This window comes from Carya illinoinensis, chromosome 9, assembly GCF_018687715.1.
Source record: "Carya illinoinensis cultivar Pawnee chromosome 9, C.illinoinensisPawnee_v1, whole genome shotgun sequence".
NCBI lineage: Eukaryota > Viridiplantae > Streptophyta > Magnoliopsida > Fagales > Juglandaceae > Carya > Carya illinoinensis.
This window is the reverse complement of record NC_056760.1, coordinates 18,908,093-18,922,758: the sequence shown is the minus strand read 5'-3', so window position 1 is coordinate 18,922,758 and position 14,666 is coordinate 18,908,093. Positions and strand designations below refer to the sequence as shown.

Here is a 14,666-nt window from a genome sequence, read left to right as displayed (position 1 = left end):
ATTTTTTTTTTCTCTTTTCAAATGTGTTGTATATGGATAATAAGTATAAAAATTCAATCAGTTTAAGAAGAATAAAAATAAAAAATAAAAAAATGTATTGTGTGAAAATGATGATTAGCAAAATTTTATATTTTAAAATGGATGATATTCGGAAGCTTGACAAAACAAGCTGATTCCATGCTTTCTCTTATTTAAAAAAAAAATTTATATACAGTTAATTTTACATATTTCTTACACATTCTATTAATATAATTAGCTATATTTTTTTTAATATTAAATAATCTTTTTTAGGTATAAAATTTCTAATTAAATTTAAATATGAATAATGCTATATATAATCGTGAAGTGTGTAATATCATAATATTATGTAATTATTTTGAAAAAAAATACGAGTTATTATTAAAAATTTATTTATTTTTTATATAAATTTAATATTTATTTATTTTTTTAAAATTATTATATAGCCCTCGTATACTGACGAATTCAAGTATTGTTACTCTTTAAAAAAAGATTTCACTTTTCAAAATGCTACCTGTCGTTTGCGGACGTGGAAATGTCATACAAACTCTTCCCGTTTCTCTCTCCCCCCGATCAAAGCGGCATCAACCGTAAGACCAAGACTTCGGACAAGAAGCCAGGAATCGAAACCCATCACGATATTGCAGATCCCAGACCCTGGCAACACTGCCTTCCCCGACACACAGCGAGAGTGAGAGAGCGAGTTGGAATCGATGATACTTCTGCAATCTCATTCAAGATTTCTCCTTCAGACCTTGCAAAATCGAGTTCAGAAGTGGGTTTCCTCTCTCTTTCTCAAATCAAATTTTATACGGTTCTCTCATTTTAACTTTCGGAATTAGAAGAGTGATTTACTTACACCTGTAATTCTTTAATACACATCTTAGGTTGTCAATGTCTATGAAATCATTGTTGTGGCCATTGCTTACCATTTCCGAAAAGAATACCTCACTCCGGTTACTAGGACTTATAGTTGGTCATTACTTATGTTCATGAACCTATGTTTTATTACTTTCAGATATATGATTGGAGTCTTTTCTGGCATCCCTACATTTATTGATAGGCATAATTTTTTATCGCATGTAATGATATTGCCAACTTGTTTCTACTGCTTTGTTTTCATATCCGGCCTTCCATTTTCCAGTCAAGTGGATTATTTATTAATTCGAATGGTTTTCTTTTGAAAAGATTAGTTGCCAGAGGTTCAGTAAGTTAGGTTTGGTAAGTGAGAGGATTTTTAGTTTTAGATAAAAGTTTAAAATATTATTTTTCAATATTATTATTATTTTGGGATTTAAAAAAGTTGAATTGGGATTTGAAAAAATTGAATTATTTATTATATTTTATGTGAAAATTTGAAAAAATCGTAATGATGAGATGAGATGAGAATTTTATGTTTTATCTTAGTGGTTTGCTTAAGATGATCACAATCTTAACTATTAAAGGACAGTCACCAATAATCAAGATCTGGGGAAATTTTGGAACCTCGTAAACTAACGTGTGCATTGGTTTTCAGGAGAACAAGCATCTAATGCTTTAGCTCTCTTATTTTTATTTTGTGACAAATAGACCACACACATGCATGGATTTTTATTTTATTTTATTCTAATCGTAGTTTTTACTACCCAATTCGATTACTAATTGATAATTTCCTTAGTTTCTGTGATGATGCTGATGCTTGTTCCAGCACTCATTAATCTTTTAGCTTCTTATCTAGTGGTCACTTACAAAAAGAAAAAAGAAAAGAAGGAACTGAAACTTGATCTTTCTTTGCTTTATGGACTTGCACAGCATGCTCATTTCATTATTTTCCTGCAGTCTTGAAAAAGGAGTTGAATTGGATTACCACTGGGTCGAGTTTCATGATGTTCGCTACCATATTCAGGTAATTTAACGTTTGAGCCTTTCAGTTTAACATTTCTGTGAAAGAAAGTGCATAATTATGAGTAAACTTGTAATGAAGGATCTTATATTAATCAATTTGTTTATCTATCCTAATATTTATTTGAATCTGGTAGTTTGGTCATGTGGGGTATGAGTATCTGGTTTTTTCATCTGCGTGCCAAAAATATATTGTAGGTGTCAATGAAGAATTCACACGTCTTGCTGCTGTCAGTGTCATTACCTACCCCTCCCCCAGATGCCATCTTCTTTGGTGGACTTCCTTTTGGAGCTATTGAAGCAATAAAAGCTGCATATGGTGTGGTTGTACAAATTCTTGATCCTCCGAGGGATGGATTTAATCTCACTTTGAAACTGAATTTGTCCAAACTTCCTCCAGATGAAGGTTCAACGAGTTCCTTTTCTAAGGTCATTATTAGCTTGCTGTTGATATGCTGAAGCATTTAGGATCCCTTGTTAAACATCTCCATCATTGCTCGGATTTTTAAGATTATGCCTAAAATATTTCTTTTACATCCTGAAATTTTTTTTTTTTTTTTAACAAAAATTTTATACCATTCATTCAATACAAGGGTAATTTTTGTGTCAGTGATCAGTTACAACGAACTTATTAGTGAAATGTTTAGGAGTTGCAACTGAAATTTTATGACATGTGGGTAGAAGTTAAAAATGTTTGGAACTATGTCTGACTGTGCATATTGTAATATTATGCAGTCCAAGGAAATCAACATATGAATTAAAAAGACTATCACAGTTTGATCATATATGTTGTATCGACCTTATGCCTCTTGTATTATTTCTACGGGGGTTGATTAACTTGTATTATTCAGTTCTTTTGCTGCACTGATTCTGGATTGTGTTTCTTTTAGGCCTTATTAGATGTTTTCATTTTGATGGTTTTAGTGTGGTTTATGCAACATGTTTTGAAAAGTAAACTCCTCTCCCATTGGATTTGCCTCTAAACCTTGCCCCAGCAGAAGACTGGAAGAAATCAATGAGCAAGGATTTTCCTTAACTTGCATGACGGATTGAAATATCCAGCTGTACTTCTAGGCTTTGATGTATAGCTAAAAACTTAGATTAGGTTTAGGTGATTATCTGCAAATAGCAGTTCCTTTCTCAATTGAAGTAACATTTTTATGCAATATATACTCCTTACCATATTCAGGATTTCACTCCTCAAGTCAATGCTTTGTGAGCTATTATGCTTTCGTATAAATTTAATGTGCAACCAACTTGAAGACTAGGTGAATGCAAGAGAGTATTGTATAACCTGTGAATTTTGTTTTTTGGCCGTCTCTCATTGGCAAGTCACTGTGCCTTTTCTCCTGGGTTAAAGCCAATTTCTCAAGTTAAAAAATCATGCTTGAGGCTAGAACTCGGCACTTGTTAGAATTATCCTCCCCCTTTGGTTTTTAAGAGTGTAATACCTCATATTGAGAGAGCATAGGTAGTGAATGGGATCCCATATTACTTGAGAGGGAGAAGTTTTTATAATGATTCCAAGGAACTTCAATTATACCATTGACTAGCTCTGTTGGATTATGGCTCAGATCTGGCTTGGGCATTCATTGGGGTGTTACAAATGATATTAGAGTCCAACAGGAAATGTGGGACTTGAGCCATGTCATCTATATAATGGAATGACTTCATGAGGACATCGGGAATTTAAGGGGGAAGATCATAATACTCCATATTGAACGAGTATAGGTGGTGAATGAGATCTTACATTGCTTAAAAATGAGAAGTTCTTGGTGTTTATAATGATTTCAAGGGGATCCGGTTGTATCATTGACTACTTTTTTTGGAGTATGGCCTAGGTGTGGATTGGGCCTTCCTTGGGGAGCTACAAAGTGGTTGAAAGAATCTCTCTCTCTCTCTCTCTCTAGAAATGACATGAAAGGAAGAGGATTACCCTGTAGGACATTCCTTTTTAAAAGAAGATCTTAAGGGATTTTTTTCTTTGTACACTTGTTTTACCCTAAACACTTCCTTTTTCATTTTTTGGTTCTTAACCCCTTGTGAATGGACAAATGGAAAAAACCTATGTAAATATATATTAAAAGAAACAAAAGCAGAAAGTACAATGTATGAAAGTATTCCATAGGTTATCATGAACATATTATTTCTTTTGGTCAAGATGTAGGGTGTCTGAGCAGACAGAAATCCTTAACGATGCAATCAAACAAGCCATCATGTGAAAAATTTGAGCGTGCCTTCACCTTACATGTAGAAATAAGATATAACAGATTGTTTTATATAAATTCTGTTAATTATATTTTTGCATAAGATTGTTTTGAACCATAAAGGATAAAAAAATACCTTCCATTAATTCACTTATCTATTATCATTTGTGTATTCTGTCATTATGTGGCTGAGTTACCATTTTTTGTTTTTGATGTTATTGAACTTTTTCATTGTTGATGTTTTGCAGAGTACAGACATGCTCTTTTGGTTAAGATTGCATCTGTGAGGGAAACGGTCCTTGGTGCTCCGTTGAGAGTAATTCTAAAACAACTTGCTTCAAGGACTGTTGCTTCTAATATGGACCGGCTTGTTGCCATTCTGCATAGGCCAAATGAGTCTTTTTTCCTTCTTCCTCGGGTAAAAATATCATCTTAACAGGTCAACAAATTTTTGTTGCATAATTTTTTTTCATCTCTAGAAGTTTGAAGATATAATTTGATCTTCATGGTTTTATTTTTAGAGACGTAGCTTTAACTAGAAAATTATTCTTTACTCTCTTTCTCCCCTTGACAGTGAAGAAGGCATAGCCCTGTGTACTTGGGCAGTGCCCCCCCACCCCATGCTGTGGTAAGCCCTCTTCGTGAGGTAGGGAGAAGGGGACCCCCACCCTATGGATCTCTCCCGCCCTGTGGGCCCACATTGGGGCAGTGTGTGGGGGTGGGGAAACCCTTCCCCCTGCTCTGTGTGCCCATCCCGAGGGGTAGAGTGGGCCCTCTTCTTCCCTCAGCAGGGGAGAAATGCTCCCACCTCACTCCCCCACAACTAGCTAGGGGACTCCTCTCCCCAACAGAAACTTCTTCATTTATTATTGTACTTTTTTAAATTCCGTATGATTATCTTTGTTTTTTGACACGTGGTACACCACAAGTTAATCATTATCCATGTTGTATATCACATGACAAAAGCTTGGCAGGGTTTTTAGAATCAGCCAAAACTTTGTTTTTGCTTAGGAAGAAAGTCTTATTAATGAATAGATCTAAGTACATAGGGTCTATACAATAGATACATTTAATTAGAAAGAGCAAAAGTTTTATAGAAGTCTTGAAAACTAAAGTTGGAAGAACATATGTATGCTGAAAACCAGTGATAAGTTTCCAGGAATTAGTCACTTAAACGGTATTTGATGGTTTTAGGGGTATCCAAAATACTTAAGTCTTTTGCAATCAAGAACGAATCTAGGGTTCTTATATTGGGGGCCCAAATCATATATAAAATTTCGTCTAGAACAAAGATTATAACAGAACTCAAAAGTGTACATGAAAATATATCTGGTCAGCTACAAGCACAACCAACTTCAATTGGTCCTCGATATATTAATGAGTAGATCTAAGTACACAGGGTGTATACATAATAATATATCATCTTAACATGATTAGATCTAAGTACTTATAAAAAAAAAACTTGAGTAGATCTAAGTATACAGGGTCTATACAATAGATCCCCAATGTTTAGCCTAATCTCAAACATTAGTGGTCCACAATATCAAATTAAGCACAATCAAATCAAATTTAATATTTAAAACATGTGATAATCTGAGTTACACAACTTGAAGAACCAAAACTCACAGTATTCAAGTATGCACACTTTGAATTTTGATTCAAGTTTTCTCAATTTAATCATAATTAAATAAAATTACTCGGTTGAATGTTCAATTCCAACATCCTATATAACACAACCATCAATTTTGTTATCCACCCGAATCGTAAAAGTTTTTAATTTTGACTTCTTAGTAATCAAAGATTTATTTTAATTTTCTTTAAGTCAAAATTTCTAACTTTTTTTACTTATTGAAATCTTAAACTTTAAAGTTTTTTTTTTTTTTTTTTAAATGTAACTCAAATTAACTAAAGTTGACCCCATAAAATGAAATTACACATCAACATACCTCCATGTATTAAATTTGGAGAAAAAAATGTCAGTTGAATGAGGTTAGCTTAGGGGTCATGGGTTTCAGCTTTTTGGCTGGAATTCGTATTTGCCTTGATGAGTGTGGTGGTTGGGGTCTCCTTGCCAGAAAAGCTGGTCTCTGTTTTGGTTGGTCAGCATTGGCCTAAAATCATCTAGTTGGTGATCTTTTGACAAGGAAAGCCATATTCTTTCTTTCATCATCTGGAGTTAATTGTAGAGGAGGGGTGGCAGCTTCTTCTCTCTCGATGCAAGGGTTTTTTGCCTCTATCTGTAGCGTTTTATCTAGGTTGGGGTCTCCCCAAGAATTGCAAAGATACCTCTAACTATTCATAAATTAAATCTACTAACCTCATTATCTGGAGTATTACAAAGACCCCTTCTCCTTCCAAAGGTGATACACTCTAACTCTAGTTGCATCGATATATAAGTTTTGATAGAACATTTCTGAAATTCAGTGTTGTTGTTGTTTTTTTTTTTTTTTGGCATAACAGAGCATGTTCTAATTTTGGTGTCATTATGTATGTTTTCATCACGTCCAATATTCTGTGTGAAGGTCCATACTTAAAACTTGCTGACAGAATGTTATGATATTGATTTCTAACAGATAGAAAAGGTGACAGTGGTGTTTCCTATGAGATTTAAAGACTCCATAGATATTGTTCTTGCCACTTCCTTCCTGCAGGTACAATAATTTTTTAATCTAAATAACTGATTTCATGCAAATGCAGGTTTTGTTTTTTGGAAACTTATGAGTGGACACTCACTTTTTCGTTGATGGTCCTATGAGGGCCTTTCACATGTGGAATTTATTACAATTTACACGTGTATGGTGATTCTGTTGCTGACGCTTGCAAGCATATCTTTATGATATGTTTGCCTTAATCCACTTTTGTGTTATTTGTAGTTTTTCACTTCCAAGTTTGTTTATCATATAGGAGTTTGTGGAAGCAAGGCGTACAACTGGACTTCATAATGCTCCTTCTTGTTTGTGGTCTGCATCTGCTCCTCTAGAACTGAAGGGAGCTCCGGCTGAAGCATTATTGGCAAATGCAGGATTCGTTACATTTGGTAAATGTAGAAAAATGGACAGAGTTGGTTTTCCTTCACTTTCTCACCATAACAAAGTGCATTGTTTAAATAATGCAGTTATCTTCCCTCGACATGTAGAAGGCAAAAAGCTGGACCGTACAGTTTGGAGTTTATCTACGTTTCACGCTTATGTTAGTTATCATGTTAAAGTGAGATTTCTTTCACCTAATCTGCCTGAATCTTCCTTTATCTTTGATTTTTATTTTCACGTGCTTGGAAATTGTGAAATACATAAAAGAAAAATAATAAAAGTAATACATGTCCCTATATTATTTGCAATATTTATGGAAAAGAAAGCAGTAAAGCACCTTCTTACACAGTTTCCACTTGCATGTTCAAACTTTTTAAATGAGATACAAACTGTGAATCATTTTGGGTAAGGGTCCTGCGTGGGCCATCGATAGCGGCTCCTAGGATTCCTACAGATAAGTGTAAAATTTAATTATTTATTTATTTGTGTTTTTTTCAAGTATTTTTTAAATCTTTTTAATTTTTTTTAAAAAAAAGAACAAATTCACAAATTCATTTAAAAACACTTCCTTAACAATTAAGTAAAAAAAAATTATAAAATAAAAATAAAAATTGCTAGCTTTTGTCGTGCTGCATCCTCGGTGGATGCAGCATTTTCCTTGGGGTAAATGTAAATCTAGTGAGTAGCTTCAGCTGGAAACGGCACCTATGTGTTTGTAGCCAGAATTGTTTTGATAATTTTGGATTATTTTAGTTAATTATAAACATCATACAAGTTCTATACTTTGTGCTTTGGTATATGCATGTGCGTATGTACCACTTCAAATATGTCATGCTTAAGTTAGATTGTGATGTAGCCTGGTGTGGTGGGAAGCTTAATCTGCTAACATGAAAATCTCACGACTTTTTTTCTTGCAAACAAAGAACCAATCCCATGGTCATACGAATATAAAGAAATTTTTTCCAAGAGGATTCTATTGATTTAAAGTCAGAAAAATAACTCATGCTGCCAAAACCAGCCTTAGAGTACTTAAATAATGTAAAGAATTTTAACCAAATTGAAATTCTAGGAAATCGGGATTTTTAAAATTATTGCAAGTTTGTTCAAGCAACAGTATCAAGTGTGTCGCGCAAGTTTTAGTTGCGAATTTCATTCAACTGAATATCTTGTGAGAGTCTTGTGGAATTTCGAGAGGAGTCACTCAATAGGCCTTCAACTCACAGGAGTTGTGAGAAGTTTCAAAAAGGCTTGCTTGACAGATGCTTGTGCTTGTGCTTGTGCTTGTGTATTTTATTATTTTTACTCCATAATGGGTTTTACTTCTTTCTCTCAAACTTTACTTCTTTCTCTCAAACTTCTCCATGAACCCATTGGCAATTTGGTCCACAGCAGAGTGCTTGCTACTATGTTTGCTCTCACCTGTTAAATGCATGCAGCAGGTGCTCTGGCTAGGGATCGTACAACACTTTGATTGTGTAACATTGCATGTTCAATAGTAAATGACCTATATTTCACGATGATCTCAATTATTAGAAAAACTTTGGAGAGATTCACAAGCATGGGTGCTACAAAATATTGATTTATTTTCTCATTTATCTTGAAATCTGTTGTCTTGTTATCCATTTTAAAATCATTAAGATATGTTAATATGGTATGCATCCTTCTTCCTGAACCTTCTTCTGATATCAGCTTTCTGCTATTCATTAGGGAAAGAAACCTTGATCTGTTTGAATGTGTAAAATGGTGGTATGCGGATTTTATATGGTCCTATCAGCCCATATGGGCGTATTTTTGGCGTGCAAAGTCTTCACTTTATTTTAGCATGCTTCTTTTTTTTATATTTTTGGATATATTTGATATCTGTTCCATACATATTCCTCAACAGTGCTCTGAGGGTTTTATGCATACAAGGATGCGACGTCGCGTGGAATCTTTGATTCAGGTACTATTATCTCTTTGATCAGTATCTCTTTCTTATAGTATCTGAAAGTGGTCCTCTTAGATTGATTTTTTGTAAATGTTTAGTTGATTTTTTATAAAGGAGATAAATGTGAAAAAATCTTGCTGCCAATGATGGACTAGAAATTGACCGAAATTCATAAAAGCCATTACACCTCACCTCCTTCATGAAGGCCTCAGCTTGTTGGGAATAGCTCGTTAGTGAGTAAAGCTTGTAAATTTGCCTAATACTTGTTTTTCAATGAGCGATTCTAGCTGCTTTGGTCCAAATCCAGAACCACAATGGAAATTCACATGGCATTGATTGCTGTAGCAGTAGGAATTCTCTGTATACTGACAACCATAGAAATAGCTACAACAATTAGCTAACCTAGGAACTCTTACGTGTCTTCATCTCTTTCTACTTTTACAGACATTACATGTATGGTGCAGATTTGTTAAGGTCATTATTGTATTCTTCCCATGCCATGATTTTTTTTTTTTTTTGGTATGTGTGTTTTTGGGGGGGGTGTTCATTACTCCCTTTTTGTGCTTGTTAAGTCTGCATCGCACTCTTGTGGAGAGCTTTGGTCCTTGTTTCAATTATTATTATCAGCATCTATTGGGTTATCTGCTGTCAGTAGTAAAGTTGATGGCATTTGGGAGAGGCGCATTTGTGGTTAGGAGTATTTAGAGAGCAGTTCCCGTATTGTTGGTGTGCTGATTGGAGTGAGAGGAATAAAGGGTATTGACAATATTATGAGAAAGTTAGTTTGATTTTTTTTTTTTAATAAGCAATAATCTTTATTGAATAGAAAGAAACTAGGCAATGCCCAAGTACACAGGAAGTATACAAAGACACCTAATTACAAAGTGACACATTTATTATGAGAAAGTTTGATATGGAGCTTTTGGTCATCTAAAAACAGAAGATGCATTAGATGGAATATGAAGGCCTGAAATGTCCAACCAGTGTCATGTTTACTGCAAATGGTTAGCAATGTGCTTGGGTTGAAGGAAGTGAAGAGAAGTGGATGAATGATATGTGAAATAGATTAAACTCAGAAGCACTTCCCACATTTAGATGTTTATGTGAAATGTCCACCCTGCATCTTGTTAACCGCACATGGTTAACAGGGTGTTTGGATTGAAAGAAGTGGATGAAAGAGAAGGGAAACGTAATAAGATCAGAAACATTTCCCACGGTTACATGTTTAAGGGAAATGGGAAAGTATATGGAAACGGAAGTGAGCCTTCGTTGTTGTTGTAGGAGCTTAGTTGCCCCTCATCAATCAGGCAAACTAAAGGGTAAAAGATTATGCATTTAAGTGCAAGAATTTATGTTCTTTGATAATATATATTTTGTTTTTGATGAGTGATGTAAAGTTTTGTTAAGACAAAAAGGACCCTTTTCACAGGAAGCATACAAGAGATCCACCTAACTATTAAAAAGGAAAAAGACCATATCCAATTCTCAAATGCCTTAATTATTTGAAGACAAATTCTTGAATTGGTTCTTATTTCCAATGAGTGCCGGTAGGTTGAGATTGGGCCACCTGGGTGCATTGTAGATTGAATATGGAGAAGGATTACGATCATGTGAATTGGAGATCCTGGATCTATTTGCTGAAAAGCTGCGCATTTGGAGAGAAATTATATGCGTTGATCACCTAATGCATATCTGCAGTGTACTCCCATGGATTTCGTTAGTAGTACCTGAGATTTACACTGGGGAGAACCTTTGTCTCTTATGCTGTTTATAATTTTTTTTCCCCTACTTTTGACCTCTCGTAAAATTTTATCAGAGGTTAAAGGTTTATGTAGCTCCTATTGTGTGTGTGTGTGTGTGTGTGTGTGTGTGTGTGTGTGTGTGTGTGTGTGTGTGTGTGTTTTGGGAGAAGTTTTAGGTCCCCAATGAGGGAAATTTCCTAGTGGGTTGGTGGTTACTGTGAATCATTGTCAAGAAAGAGGTTGTCATCATGTCAGCTGAAGGAGAATACATCAGCACTAGAATGTGCGTTGGAGTTGTCCATTTTGAGGTAGGTGCTTGATGAGAGTATCATCTCCGTGAAAGAAAGCAGCAGGAGCAAGTGGCTCTTGCCAAAAAATGGGACAGTAGACTTTGCGATGATGTGAAGGAGCCATGTGGTTGTTGCATGTGCTAATCAAAAGGCAGATGTGCTCAATTGGATGGTAGAGCCTAACACCAGGTCCGAGTGGGGAGTGGTGTGTGATATGACGGCGTGGTGTGGTATATTTAAGATTGAAGTTCTTAAATAAAAGATTTGAGAAGAAAACTGAAAGTTATTGAATTAGCATACCTTGATTCATTTTTAGTTGAAGATGGGGGTCCATCCAGGGTCTTGAATACTTTGGAAGTAATAGTCGAGCCTCTTCTAGAAGATGCAAACGGGTTACAGAAGGTTGTGTTTCCCCTACATGTTCTGTGTCTCCTCAGTGAGTATTAGCGTCTGACAAAGTGGCACGGAAAGGATCATCGGGGAGTGGAGTACATACAAGCAATGTTGATGGAGGGGAGGAACCTGTAATGGTGACAGAAACAATAGACAACAACCATATTGTTGTCGAGCAATTATATGGCGGGAAGGAAAGTTTGTCATTGGTGTCTCGTGTGGAGGAAGGTTTAGAGTCGGGAGTGCAGTTGGATATTGTGTCTAGGGATAATGTCATTCCCTTGGTTTCTTTTCCTTCGTTAAACAATATAGCGTGGTCACCATCGGATTGGGTTCTTAATAAAGTTAACGGGTTTAAGCAAATTGTGGGGACTTCAAATGATGCATATGAAGACCAAATTAAAGCTCTATTCACTTCGATTGAGGTGAGCCATGCACTTGAAACCAAATCAAGTTTCAAGAAAAGCAAGGAGTTAAAGCGTCTTTCATGGGCATTTAACTACGATGCGATTGGAGGTAGTTCAAGTCGAGAGAAGACTAAAGGGAGGGCATTGTGAAGACAATCCTGTAGAGGGATTTGAATTAGTTGTACAAGAAACATTGGGCTGGGGTTGGGGAGGTGTGTTCCATTTCAAATCGGGTATGGTGTATTTTGGGTAGTTTTCACAGGCTTTTGGGTCATTCGGGGAACTCTAGTATGGGCTCGGTGTTTTCTTGTATACGTCTAGTGTACTTGGTTACTCCTATTGATATATATATATATTTATATAATATTTTTACTTATAAAAAAAAAAAAAGCATAACTTGATTGATAAGCAAGCTGATAGCCAGACATTAGTGGTTGGAATAAAAAAAATAAGCTAGAACCTGAGGAAGGTGGGTGGCATGTGGTAGCCAAGCACCAGTGACTGGGGAAGGATGAGCAAAGGGCAAATCTTCTAATGTTAGGGAGGCATGTAGAGACATCGTGGATCGAGAGCTCTAGATCTACCCTTTAATGACAAAGAAAGTGGGGGAAAAAAAATTGAGAAGAAAAAAGAGAGAGATCTTTGGATTTGTTATTGGAGGAGGGGCTTCTTTCTTCCTCTCTTTGATTTGGGAGTGGTGGATTCCGGTGGGGATAAGGATATCTGAGGGAAAGCAGTTCTTGAGATTTTTTTTTTTTTTACATATATTCTGTCCTTTAATTAAGTTGGTTGAAAGTATTTTGTACCCACATTCTTGTTTAGTTGTTTGTGCTTTGTTTTGTTTACGTAAACAAGAAGGCGCACAGGATATTCTCATGCGCTCATGGTAACTCACATTTATTAATTCTGTAGGCTCTTGATCGTGCCAAGCCCGAGTTGGAGAGTCCAAAGAAAAAAGTGCAAAGCAGATCCTTCAAACGACTGGTTTGTCTCGCTGATGCTTTTCTTATCTTAATGCCATAACAATATATAGACTTATAATTTTGAGCTGACTTTACTTTTTCTATGCTTTTCCTTTTCCTTTTACTTCATTTTTTTTTTTTAAAAAAAAAAAAAAAAAAATTTCTCCGAATTTTAGAGCCTCAATGAAGCAAGGACCAATTCAGAGTCATAGAGATATAGTTGGTACAAGATGGGTGCTTCTGTTTGGACAATGAGAAGCCCATGAGCCGAGGCATTACTTGCTATATGCAGGGAAGACTACTCCAAGTGCTTGTATTTTATTTCCCAATATAAATTAAAAAAAGAAAAAGGAAAGAAAAGCACATATTTATTCAGTTTGCTAATACGATACAATTTTGTTTGTAGTTGGATTTTTAGTGAACGGTACTTTGTTTAGGTCAATTTTGGGGCCCGTTATTTTCTTTCATTCCTGGTTGGAAACATTGATTTCACACCCTCTAATGCCTTAAATTTTGGACTTTATACTTGGTGGACTTGTCATGTCTACAACCCGCCTTGCTCTATTATTACCGATCCCCTTAAATTGGAAAACTCTATGCTTTTTGTGTCCTAACTTGGAAAGTCACTGGAGAAGAAACTACGCTCTATTTAGATGTTAAATTGAATTGAGATGAGTTGAGTTCTTTATTAGGAAAAGTCTAGTTGCAAGCACACTTGTGCACTAATATGTGAATCAATTTATCGTGATTGGTCAAAAAGTAAATTTTATTAAAAACAGTGCTAATTTAAATTTTAAGTATGAATGAATCAGTATTGGTATGCAAATTAGTACGCGGTTTTGTTTATATGTAGCAAAACTCTCTTTATTAATAGTAGTGAGTTGAGACTGTGAAGTTAGTTCTGGGGGATTTACCTAAGATAGTTTATATGTGTTTGGATGTTAAGATGAGTTTAGATATATTTATGAAAAATTGAAAAAAATTATAGATCCTGGGTTGTAAAAAAGTATTAAATTAAAAAATGTTATAAGTTTTATGTGCAAAGAGATTTTAAATTGAGATGAGTTTAATAATTTAAAAATTAGTTATTTAGATGCTAGATTCAGTTTAAAGTTAGACTGAACTTAGTTGATGAGTATAAGTTACAATCATCTCAATTGAGTCTACGTTAGAATTGAGGTTACAATGATATAAGTGCTGCATATGATTGCCGCGATATATGCTTGAACAATCGTTTTTTTATTTAAAAGTTGAATGGAAAGGCCAAAAATCTTGTAACGAGAGAAATTTTAATTGTTGGTTTACAGTGTTATTGCTAGGGGTGGGCTCTGACTCCATCGGAGTCGGAGGAAAATTTTTTTTTCTGACTCTGACTTCGAGAATGGAGTCGGACTCCGATTCCGATAGGAGTTCGGAATTTCGATCGGAGTGTGTTTGGGCTTTGGCCCACCTTTGACTCTGAAGGCCCAATTCTGACTTCGAAGGCCCACATTCGACTTTGAAGGCCCATTTTCGAAGGTCTACACGCAATACTAGGCCTAACTACCTAAATAACATAAATACAAATGTCATTGATTAAACAGTCATACATTATACAACCAAAGAGTAGTAAATTAGTAATTAAACAATAACAAAGTCTTAATTCTTGAACATCAAGAAAGGAAAAAAGTCTTGATTCTTGAAGTTGAAGTTAGTAGCTACTACCATTCGGCATTCGTTCTCATAATGTTTTATCTGCAAAATAATACATATGAAAATATTTTAAAAAAATATAGTATGAATTATGAAATGGTCAATAATTTTTTAAATG

General features: G+C 35.1%; 1 protein-coding gene across 1 annotated transcript; it reads left to right on the top strand.

Moving 5' to 3' along the window:
- The first annotated feature begins 543 nt into the window (after window positions 1-543).
- On the top strand, window positions 544-13,381 carry LOC122277613 (actin-related protein 2/3 complex subunit 2A-like). Its single transcript, XM_043087689.1, has 10 exons — window positions 544-793; window positions 1,837-1,903; window positions 2,098-2,305; window positions 4,355-4,524; window positions 6,680-6,757; window positions 7,011-7,143; window positions 7,222-7,313; window positions 9,021-9,077; window positions 12,807-12,878; window positions 13,033-13,381. The coding sequence occupies exons 1-10, from the start codon at window positions 732-734 to the stop codon at window positions 13,066-13,068; spliced, it is 975 nt and encodes a 324-aa protein (XP_042943623.1). The 5' UTR covers window positions 544-731; the 3' UTR covers window positions 13,069-13,381.
- Window positions 13,382-14,666: the final 1,285 nt, after the last annotated feature.